Below are 12,148 nucleotides of genomic sequence, written 5' to 3'. Positions count from 1 at the left end.
AACAATTATTCAGATTATACCTGAGCTAAGAGTTCATTGATAGCGACATTTTTAGTGCAAACAGTTTTCGCAATCACAACATATAATCCCATCTCTCTATTGTTGCCTTTCTTCAGGGTAATGTTTACGCAATCAAATTTCTGTCGCCTGGTAAACGTATCGCACTGACTCCTAGACTTTTGCTGGAATTGAAACAGGTAATATGAAACTTGCTCACCTTCGGCAATATGAGGATGTCATTTCAAGTGTTTCACTCATTGCAACTGAAAAAAATTTCGTGTCTCAACCTAAGTTATGCTTTCTGAATGACATGGCAATTGCTTTCTAAGGCATTGATGTACTAGACTTTTAGACTAGCCAGGTAGGCTAAGAGTAGTCAAAAATATTTTTAGAAAATTTTCCCGTGTATAAACGAGAGAGCTGACAATTCACCGTTTAGGATTTCGTAGTCGCTTTTACTCTCGCCCTTATATTATGCCCTTATGTTATTGCCCGAATGTTGCAGTCTAACAGAAAGTCTCTTTCGGACTACAGATGCGTGATTTGAGTCACGTCAATGCAACAAGATTCATTGGTGCTTGTTTCGACCAACCCGACAGGAGCTGTATCATTACTGAGTACTGCCAAAAGGGCAGCTTGCAGGTATGTTACCATTTAATAAACGTTGTGCCACATTTATATTTTACTATGTTTATAGTAATATTGATTCCGGGTTCAAGTTGATCCGTGTACATGGAAAAATTAAACAGGGAGGTGTTCGCGTTGTGCTTCATTCAGTGATGATGCACGTGGGAGAAGTTGAGATGATTAAAAGAAGTTATCGCTGATTAGCTTGCTGTTTTAGGTCGAAGGTCACTGTTGTAAGCCCTTGTCATTGATAAATAGGCGCGACCTTTGACAATGCGGTAAAGATGGGAATATAGTTTTCAACAAAAAAGGGGTGAAAAGGCAAGATGGGATAGAACGTACAGAGATAGCCCTCATAATTTATCCAACAACGTACAGTAAGTTCACAGACGACGAATAGACTGACTTGCAAGATCATACAAATGTACGGGTGTACCACGTGACAGATATACACTTGATATCGTTGTGAGAGTTTCCACCGCAAACTACAACGGCGTAACCAATTGATGAACTAATCCGAGTTGTTCTAATTTTCCTCACAAGTAATTGTCAAATGCAAACTCAACGTGTTTTGGTAAATTCTGCGGAGACCTAATCGGATTAAACTGCTTCCCTCAGCCAATTAATCTGACTTTTTGCAGGACATTCTCGAAAATGACGCCATTAAACTCGATTGGATGTTCCGATATTCATTAATGTTGGATGTTTGCAAGGTAGGTATATGTCCGTAAATCTCACCACTTTGCAAAATGCAAGCTGCTGTGCCTCCGTAGTAACATTTGGTGAATGTGCTATGGGTACTAAAGCTCAACTTTGCCTTCACTTCATCGGCATAGAGCAGCAACAAAGCACTGTGTATATGTTAAGATATTTAAAAATTGGAAACACATTTTTGTCTACCTTTCAATCTGACAAAAAGCTCAGAAGCCCGCTAAAATCAGAGTTGTAATGTCGTAATTAAATACCTTCAAAATGTTAAATCCCTTAGAAGACGTTATCTATTCAAAGTCACTCCTAGGTAAATAAATGTTTGACTAATGGGCTGTTCCTGGAAAACGCTATTTGTTAATATATAATCATATAATTTAAATTTGCAACTTTTTAACGCATTGCCTAAAACTAATCGTCTGAGATGTTGCGATGTTTGGTCAAGCTGGAATGTTTACTTGGCTTAAAAATAAAAGCAATGACATTCACTTTAGCAGCTTTGATATTAAAGCTGAAACTACATATGTTTTCACAAAATATAGAGAGGCGCTTATGCCGCTTTCTTTCTTTTTCTTTATATAAGACTTCGTCACAAAAAGTCTCAAAATCGAACAAGATCTTTTCGTATTTCGAATACATAATGAATCATTCTAGGTCAATAAATGCTATCCTATCTATTGATTTACTCAAACAATGTCTTTAATATGGATTGCGTAGATAGATAAAATTGTTTAGAAAATTGACCATTTGGATACGGTGTTGTCACGGGTGATAAATCGAAATCAGAGTCTTAGTCCTGTAACAACATGGTTAGTATGATTGCAATCTTTCGTTGTTCTGAACTCGGGGTTAATCAATTTACACGACATTCTGTAGAGAAGTCGTGCACTCATCCCAATAGGGAATCGCGTGTTTACAAAGATAATGTTACAAAAATCAAACAAAATTGTCGGAAAAGAAACATGAAGCATTGTGACTGATAAGGTTTCTTTTTGGCCAAACTGACTGGAAGGTCTAGTGAACTGAGTTCCCATGGCTTTTTAAACATATATGCGCTCTAGGCTTATCGCTGATTATCAATCTGATTTTACTCTTTCATACCAAAGCATAGACTATTTTAACCAGCATTATCATTCTGAAATCAACAACTGCTGAACATCTGGCGCAACAAGACTGATATCATGAAAAAAGTTTAAATAACTTGGTCAGATTATCGCTTAAAATGTTAGTTATACTCGTAATCACACACACCGTAACGGTATTAGTTGTTTGCGTTAAAGTGATGAAGTCTAATCTGAGCCGTGTAGGCTAAGAGAGTCTTTGCAATTAACTATTAAAATGAAACTTTTAATTAGGGAGAAACTCTTATCTTTTACTTATAATGCAGGAGGAGACTCTGATCATATTAGACAATAGGAATTCCTTATTATCTGTCAGCTATTTGTAGGCGAGTCTCAATAAACTGTGATGTTTTACCACAGGGTCTAGAGTATCTTCAAAACAGCTTTTTGAAGTGCCATGGTAACCTGAAATCGTCGAACTGTGTGGTTGACAGTCGGTTTGTGCTAAAGTTGACGGACTTCGGATTGTATGACATCAGGAGTAAGGCTCCCTCCATGGTTGAAAATGGCGAACCCGGCGTGTACAGTGACTTCGAGGAGGATGAATATGCTGTGTACATGAGTATGGATATATAATGTCGTAACACAAAAGCTGTATATCATAATATGATAATATCAGACCTTTGTACACAGGTCTAATATCGTTCATGATCATTGCTACATGCATGCATATGAATACGCTTTTACCTAAGAGAAAATGAATCAATTATACCAGGTATAAAGTACATTTACTGACCATTGTGTGTGGCAGTTGTTGCTGAATCATTGTTGTGGTTGAATGCATTATTATGCGCAATTGTTTAAGTATAGCATTTGATTCTAAATACAGAGATAAATACATTTGCAACATGAATGTCAATGTTCGGTACCTTATAATGTCAGTCACACATATAGGTACACGTACAATTAGCTACACCTATATTAGAGCGCGAGGTTCGTAGTTCGGTCTTGTCACATTTTGAGAGCGAGAGATAAATAGCCTGAAAATCCTTGTTATTTTGAACTGAGTAAGTCGAAAATTTACATCTGATTCAATATTTTATCGTATCCACGCATCTTTTTGTCTTTTTGAACAAATTGGGCAATGCGCTTTCTCACAGAGAGAGCCATCGACTGATGTTAAAAGACACCAGTTGTACAAAAGGTGACACGTTATCATAACTTTAAGCATGTTCAACAAATAAAGATAGACGGAGTAGGATCAGGGCGACGGCCGTTCTAAACAATATAGAAAGACAAGCTATCAGGAAAAATTGACATTTGCTTGAAAGAGAGAGACAGTCAGACAGTATTATTCAATCTTGTTTAACCGATTCTGCATTGACTCAATGCCTACATATGCACATCTGATTATTTCACTTTGACAGGAGCCCTTTGGAGCTCTCCAGAGCTACTGCGCGATGAGATACCCCCAAGCGGGACTCCAAAGTCAGATATCTATGCTTTCGGTATTGTTATGCAGGAGATCGCCCTTCGATGCGGAACTTTTCATCAGAACGATATGACTCTTTCTCCAAGAGGTATGAGTTAAATGTCATGCAGGTCAATCAGTATACGATCGACATTTTGACTGTCTCGATGAATGCATATGTAAGGTCTCGTATCCATTTCAATGTAACAGATCTTTGAAGACATTATATTTTTTTGTCGATGTATTAATTATATACTGGGAATGTAAACGAGCATGATAACTCTCCCTTTCGTTAAAGCAGATTAATTTTCATAATTCAGACATCACAAAAGTACAATATCTGCATTTATCCATGAGCTGCTGGTTCAAGATAATTTGAAGGATACACTGGCTAGCGCCCTGAGAAGTGAACTGTGTATTGTTACATTGCCTGCAAAACAAACTTTGTTTTCATGCTTTGGTCATTTCTTACGTCACATATACGTGACACATCTTGGTATTGATACATTTCTCAGTTTTGTTTACATATCAACTGCTCACACTTTCTAATAACACTGATGTGATAAATCATAATTATGTATTCTATACAAAGCTTTCGAAAAACTCCTGCGCTCAATGGCGCCCACACTTTTGACGCAGGAACTGTATGCTTCACAATTTTGTCCTTTTTACAAATCTACACATGCATATATTCTCCCAGACATCGTCGAGAAGGTCAAGAAAGGTGAAGACCCGCCCTTCAGGCCAGTTGTCGGTGACGGGGAGTGTCCCCGTGAGGCTGACGTCCTTATGACGCGATGCTGGGCTGAAGATCCAGCCGACCGTCCAGATATATCCAATATCAAGTCCATAGTACGCAAATTAAATCCCGCAACGTAAGTTAAATATTCCGAATTTACTTGAATTAAAACATGCGACTGTACTACCATGTCTCAGAATACACACTGTAAAAGATACGGGGAGGTGTCGTATAATGATGGAAATGGTCGATTTCTGACAGGTTCCGCACATTCTTTGATTTGGTGTCTTTGTGCAAATCGAAAATTCTGTGAAAAAACACTAAACCTATTGCGTCAGTTATTTTCGCGTATTTTACTGTCTTTCATAACAAGATAAATGAACTTAAACCGAAATATTTATCACTACTACTACTACAACTTATCCTCATACACCCTTGCAATTTTCTCTTCCTTAATGTACTTATGTGTTAATGTTGTTGTTCTCTTGAAGAAAGAAAGGTGACAACATACTTGATAACCTACTTGCCCGTATGGAACAGTATGCCAACAATTTAGAAGGATTGGTTGAAGAAAGGACTTCACAATATTTAGAAGAAAAGAAGAGGGCCGAAGATTTACTCGATCGCCTTCTTCCAAGGTAATTATTACATTGATCCAAATTTTGTTCATCGAAGAGATTTCTTTTATAATTTAGAATCTGCTAATATTCGGCTGTTTTATTATCTTTGGCAGTAGAAATGCAAATATCATGACAAAGTGAAGAAAGCAATGGTATGTTGGGTTTACCATGGTGGCACAGTAATGGTTTTCAGTTAGACCAGACGTTTTCATCCCGACGGAAAATTCAATAACTTTGCCACGGGTTATCTAGCTTCATAGCTTTTTGCGAGATGAAGCATTACAGCAATATTGCACATAATGTAAACTATTCTATAGATATGAATATTACACTGTATGTAAATCATTCTGTAATCTATAACCGGAATGCTTCAAGCATAAGGAGAAGTAAAGCATGTTTTCTGAGCCATAGAGTGAAGTTTTGATTCGAAAGTTGAGAGCAGCAAAGATGCATACATGTAATATGTTTGTCTGTCTGTATTACCAAAACTGTTTCTACATCCGATCTAGGTCGGTTTCTGAAAAGTTAAAACAAGGCAAAGTGGTGGAGGCCGAAAATTTTGATGCAGTCACTATCTACTTTAGTGATATCGTTGGTTTTACTGCCCTTTCAGCAAATAGCACGCCTTATCAGGTTTGTTCGCTTAAAAATCATGTCCGCTGAGTTGATATATAAAAGTGTACACTTGTAAGTCAAGCATTTGTATGGTAGATATAGGTCACTTTCCGAGTAAAAGCGCACCTTTTTAACCTTGTTGTAGTTTGAATAAAGTTAGATTAGTTCAGCGAAATGCACAGACTCATCTATGCAATTACCTACGCCCATGAACATTTCGCAGTGTCCCTTGTGACAAGCAAACCAATGCTTTACCCTCTGGTTATACAGTACGGAGTATAGTACCATGTCAATGCTATCTTTGATGTGTATGCAATAATAGATGACTGAAAACAGTGTCTGATATTTTTTCAACAAACTGTCTCCCCTTATTTTTTAATTAACCTTTTCAATTACTAAAAGTAGCTTCCAAAAAACACAAAAGCTTGTAACTGATTCATTCCGTATAAACATTGTGATGTATGTGCCTGAGCAAGACAATTCATGATTTCAATATGGTCTTCAATATGATTTTCATTTAAAGCTTACTTTTTTTCCTTTTTTCCTTTCTATCTGTGTAGGTTGTTGACCTTTTGAATGACCTGTACACGTGCTTTGATGCAATCATCGATCACTTCGATGTCTACAAGGTTAGAAGTCAATCCACAATCCGATTAACGCAATTAATAAGGGAAGCCCCATGGGCAAAACAAGCATCGGCCCATCGATTCGAATAGAACGAATAAATGGGAAAAGTTCGTCGTCAAAACGACAACCATCAGAGTAATTAATCGTCCTACTAATGATTCTTATTATCCGTCATCAAAGTAACTAATCAGTCGATGATTCTAGTGACTTTGAAATCTTACTATCGAACGCAGAGAATAAGTTAACCCATTGACAATGTTCGGAAAAAACCTTACATTTGCGATAAAATTTAAAGGGTTTTGTCTTCAATGTTTAATCATTAGGTGGAAACCATCGGCGATGCTTACATGGTTGTATCTGGATTGCCCGTGCGCAATGGGAACATGCATGCCTTCGAAATAGCCCGGATGTCGCTAGCCTTACTGGACGCTGTAAAGACTTTCAAGATCAGGCATCGACCGGGCGAGCACATGAAATTGCGCATCGGCATACACACAGGTAGTATTGGCAAATGAGGAGATATGTGTGGGTGTCTATGACTACATTGCAGCTGGCTATTGTGCCAATCGCATTAGCTCTCATAAATGGAAGCCACACTCTTTGATTTCTTATGGTTTGTACATATGAAAAGGTCATGTTTCAGTGCAAGGTTACGGAAGTTAAGACGATCTGCAAAACCGTAACTTCTAAACATCAGATTCAGTAGTAAGAATGCAATCAATCGATACTGAGATTTGTAAAGTGACCTTCAAAGAATGTAACTCTTGGAACAATTTCCTGAACTACCGAGTCCATCAATTTTAATTGCCCTTAGGAGATGATAATACCAGGTGGCTGTTAAAAATAATTCCCATGATGAAACAACTTTTAATCTTGAAAACATCTACTCTGATGTCTCATGTTGCACAACTCTCATATATTTTTCAATCAGCCTAAATCTTGACGTATCACCGTCGTTATGTTTTCAGGCTCTGTGTGTGCGGGCGTTGTTGGTTTGAAGATGCCCCGGTACTGTCTCTTTGGCGATACTGTGAACACCGCGTCGAGAATGGAGTCAAACGGACTGCGTAAGCAACACATTTCAGCATTTATTTAAATCCTTCCAAGGTTGACAATGCCTGAAGAGTAATAAAGGATATGGATGAGTCTTGGAGTTGAGTTAAGTGCGACACGAACGTACAAATAACCCTCAGTGACCTTGCGGATTTCTGTTTTCAAACCATGCAAACCTACATTTTTGTCAATGACAAAGAAGTTAATATTGTTAAAATTGGTATTGCAGAAAGCCACGGATCGATAAAACCATGGATTGCACAGAAAAGAAATTGTGGCTTAACGATTTGTCTCAACTTAGACGGACCCTATATATTAATGTATCTCTTCTGTAATTATATTGACGCATGAAATCCCTTATTGTTGGTATCTTGTAGTCATCACACAGGCGGAAACGTGGCACGTAATGAAACGGATGCTTATAATATGATGATATCACTGTCACGTTGAAAATATTAAGCGGTTGTTAAAAGTAGCATTAATGCCAAATAGATAAATGACAGGATATAGGGATGGCTTTTAGAGCACCGCTATCTGTTGAATCTGGTTTTGTGACCCTTTTAGCTGCTCAACATTGATCACAGTTGATGCTACTTATAAATGACGTAGTAAGCGATGCATCCTCTATGACAAACATTACACTCCATTCTCACCTCGTAAAGAGTTTAAAGTCATTGTAAACAATCGTTTTATGTCATAGTGAAATTCGCGAATCCCCCCCCCCCTACCCGCTAAATTTCTGCTGCATTTAACCATCGTGTAAAACAGCTTTTGGTGATACGTGTAAAGCCAGATTACTGTACATGATGTAACGACAGGTCTGCTCTTTTCATTGCAGCATTGAAGATACATGTCAGTGTTCCTACAGTCAATCTATTGAATGCCTTTAATGGATTCGAAGTCGAATTACGTGGACAGGTTGAGATGAAGGTATTTATGAATAATTGTCTCGTGATGTAGAACCCGAATAGCCCAAAATTGTATTTCCCTTTTTCAAATTTGCACTTCGCTGATCTAACTTCGCTGACCTACTTAGTACAGACAGGGCCCAGAAGATTTCGAAAGCATAAGAAAATGAGATTTGCGAATATTTTCATCAAAGCGACTGCTGTCATCAGTAATTTAAAATTGGAAATGGCATGGATGTTAAGTACAGAAAGGTACTGTATTAAGTAGAGAAATATGTGGAATTTTGTTGGTAATAACGAACCGATAGAGGGTCACGACATGCGGATTTGAACCATTATTGGAAAAGAAACCCACAATAAGATGACATTTTATTTCAATTTCCCACCTCAAAATTTACATCGAATATATACGGTGCAGGCTCTACTTTGATGTCCATTCTCAAGGGAGAATTTCTTTTGTACTCAAAACCTAGGAGATTGACTGCCATTGAAGTCGTTTCCAATCAATACTCTCTTTAGGTTGTTACCGTTGACAGCGCAAATTTTTCATTTAGGTTTTATAGTAAAATCGCACATGACAAAAGCCGACAATTAGCAGCTCTACGCTGTATGTTCACGAATGAATTATTTCTCTATTTTGTTTTAGGGGAAGGGAAGTGTTACGACGTATTGGCTGAACACTTATTATGGACATGATCATAATGTGAAGAACAATGCGCTTATCAATAACCTGAAGGGATAAGTGACGTTTATTTGGCCTGCTATAACGATGACATCAAGGCAATCATTGGATGGACCCTTGTCAAATTCAAAGAATTCAATACTGCAACTCTCCTCAATTTACTGGATGGCTTTCGTTATTGGACCTAGGGAATTATTAGCTGCCTTTCTAATCAGATGGACGAGCCAAAACAGGCATTAGCTTACTCAAGGATACGCAATTAATCCGTCCATATATCTTTTCAAACTTGTCTTGTGATAGCGCGATAAAGGTGAAATACATCTTTTCATATATGGTATACCACAACAAGCCGAGTAACATGCAACCAGAAATCGAATATCTTGAAGTCCTCATAGACATTTTCTGGGACCTTTTGGATGGAAGTGAGAAAAAGAAAGACACTGACAACAGCCGTTGGTTCCGAGGTAGGCATCATCAAAGTGACAAAATCGACGGGACAGATAAATATAGTTTTCAACCGATTTGCCTTAAAATGGAAGGTTTTGATTCCCCTGCGGCAACCTATTGTTAAATGGTTAGGTGATGGACGTAACATTGACACAATTTTCTGTTTCTTTCAGTTTGTCTTAAAATTGCCCCCATCACCAAACGATTGCTCTTGTACCTCCTGAATTGCAGTCACGTGCAAGATAAGGTGTATCAAGAACGCCAGAGTATCCTCGGTGATGACCCGGTCACCGAGGCGCACAGAGTACTAAGAATACTGTATCTGCAAGCTACCACCCTGGTGACTCTGTGGCTCTCGCCTCCAAAGCTCTTCAGTGCCACTTAGGGCCATGGTGACCGACAATATCACACAGTAAAGCACCCCTGCAGACGCGATCACTATGTTAAACCTGTGGATCATGCAATGGGACCTAGATGTATTCCTTCCATGCTGAGGGCTCAATGCCTGACCCCTTCGACGACCCAGCCACAAACCAACTATACCCTCTCAATTCCATGAATTTCGAGACTGTTAGCATCGCCTCGGAGAACTGTTCTCTACGATTCAGCTGTGCTTTTACATTTAATTCCACCTACCATACGACGTTGAACTTGTCCATTTTGGAGTTATTTCTTCATCGACTGGCTTACTCCAAAAGATGCATCAAGCTGAAGCATTTCAAACTGTGCTACATAGCCACTAGAGATGTAGAATAAGTGCGCTTTCACCTTATAAGAAAAGGAATCCGACTTGATGCTCTTCTTTTTATAGTTGATGGCGTTTTACATATGTACCACTGATTATTTTGGCAGCAAAATAAAGATGGTATTCTCATGAGTACCATTTACCGATACTTAAATATATACGGTTACCTATTCATTCTTCATATTTTCATCAAAATGTAAATAAAGTAATCATGACTAGACTTTGAACTGCTGGTTATCACTGTACGTCAAATATGTCAGTAACTTAAGATCTCAAGGGATCGTCAAAATTTCAAATCAGGTCATCTTCTGCTAAATTATTTTACATACAAAAAGAAATCATTATTAAGAAACTTCTCATAATATACGGAACATTATGCAAAATAGTAAACATGTGGCACCTCTCTCTGTTTGTGAATGTAGTGATATGTTCCTGAGTCAGAGCAACTTTAAGCAGAATATCTATGGGGAGATACGCCTTACGATTTGAGACAGTGCATTGATTTTTAGAGGTTGGACTCAGAATTTTATTATGCTTGTGAAAGTGATTTCAGGACAAGGCGCTGATAATCAAATAGTGCTCACGATGGAAGCAGTACTGGCTATCACAGGGAGAACATCTGCGTTACAGTTGAACGTGCAGCCGTCTTCATCCGCAAGATTTGCTACTCATTCCACCGAAGATGTTTGCGCTGTCGCTGTAGTGCAAAAAAGGAGACGGCATCGTTATGAAAACGTGTTGAGAAGTTGCTATTTTTGAAGACTGGCGTCAGACAATGACTGCATAAATCACAACTTGTAGTATATTCAGCCACTAATATTAAACCTTCTTCGTACCGCGTATATGTCAGTGTAAAAAAACAAAGCGGCAACGAATATGAACTATAATTCAGGATAAAGTTACAAGAAATCAACACATCGGCATTTGCCAGTGTGCGATACCATGGACCGCGTGAAAATAATTGGGTTTGAACTATTCCAAAAATCGTGAAGCATCGGCTGCTGAAAGAAAACAGTCGAAGGCCAAGGAAAAGGGTACGTTACCCACAAAATAACAGGCTGTCAATGAAGTACATGAAGGGATGTTGATGAAAGCTGGCAAGCTTGGTACGCACAAGCTGTGATGAGATTCCCCTACTGAGATGTCGCTTCTACTCAAGCCCGACAATTTTGGGACACAAGAAGAAGTTTGGCTAACCGATTTCAGTTCGCGGTTTCAGGTTTGGTAAACCTAGGATAAAGTTAATACTGATAACAGTATACATGAATGACACAAAATTACAAAATTACGTAATGAACGGTTCCGGTCAGCATAACAAAGAAAACAGATTCTAATGTGTTGTGCCTTTATCCACTTTTCCCTGTAATCAACAAAAACAACTAACAGAAGAATGATTTTGTAGATACTTTTTGTACTTGCGATTCTGTGAGATGAAAAAATGAAAAAATAGAGAGATCGGAGACATGCATTCAAAAGCAAAATTTATGTTTGATCGCTGTTGTGTAAATATGAAATCACACCCTTTGGTAATCACAGATTAAATTTAAGGCTTTGTGTAACATTAACTGAAGCCTATATTATATTTACAATACTAAGACACATTCATAGGCTGTTTCTGATCGAACGCTTCGTATGTATATAATTTCTTCTCATTGATATTTAGGCTAACAGATAACGATATAAAAATCGTGTATATACTTTTCAGTTCTGAAATCAAAGTCGTCTGTCCACAGCATTCGACTCATGTAAATACTTTGAACTTTCTTTTGTTGTTGAAAAAATGACAAATGATAGAGGGATAGCAACATTCGCTGAAAGATTGGGGTAGGGATCGGTAATAAATTA

At 38.1% G+C, this 12,148-nt stretch overlaps 1 protein-coding gene across 2 annotated transcripts in view; it reads left to right on the top strand.

Moving 5' to 3' along the window:
- Window positions 1–10,454, top strand: part of LOC139117204 (atrial natriuretic peptide receptor 1-like) — a 110,854-nt gene extending 100,400 nt beyond the window's left edge. For both annotated transcript variants that reach the window (XM_070680105.1, XM_070680104.1), the window contains exons 9-21: window positions 117–197; window positions 535–642; window positions 1,269–1,340; window positions 2,817–3,018; window positions 3,824–3,976; window positions 4,568–4,742; window positions 5,098–5,244; window positions 5,736–5,859; window positions 6,402–6,470; window positions 6,792–6,966; window positions 7,437–7,535; window positions 8,360–8,451; window positions 9,076–10,454. In XM_070680105.1, the coding sequence (XP_070536206.1) occupies window positions 117–197; window positions 535–642; window positions 1,269–1,340; window positions 2,817–3,018; window positions 3,824–3,976; window positions 4,568–4,742; window positions 5,098–5,244; window positions 5,736–5,859; window positions 6,402–6,470; window positions 6,792–6,966; window positions 7,437–7,535; window positions 8,360–8,451; window positions 9,076–9,171 (1,593 nt within the window). In that variant the 3' untranslated portion in view covers window positions 9,172–10,454. The remainder of the gene's footprint in view (window positions 1–116; window positions 198–534; window positions 643–1,268; window positions 1,341–2,816; window positions 3,019–3,823; window positions 3,977–4,567; window positions 4,743–5,097; window positions 5,245–5,735; window positions 5,860–6,401; window positions 6,471–6,791; window positions 6,967–7,436; window positions 7,536–8,359; window positions 8,452–9,075) is intronic.
- The last annotated feature ends 1,694 nt before the right edge of the window (window positions 10,455–12,148 follow it).

The sequence above is a fragment of the Ptychodera flava genome, chromosome 18, assembly GCF_041260155.1.
Source record: "Ptychodera flava strain L36383 chromosome 18, AS_Pfla_20210202, whole genome shotgun sequence".
In the NCBI taxonomy this organism is placed as follows: domain Eukaryota; kingdom Metazoa; phylum Hemichordata; class Enteropneusta; family Ptychoderidae; genus Ptychodera; species Ptychodera flava.
The sequence above is the reverse complement of the archived record's forward strand: the minus strand, read 5'-3'. Positions and strand labels throughout refer to the sequence as shown.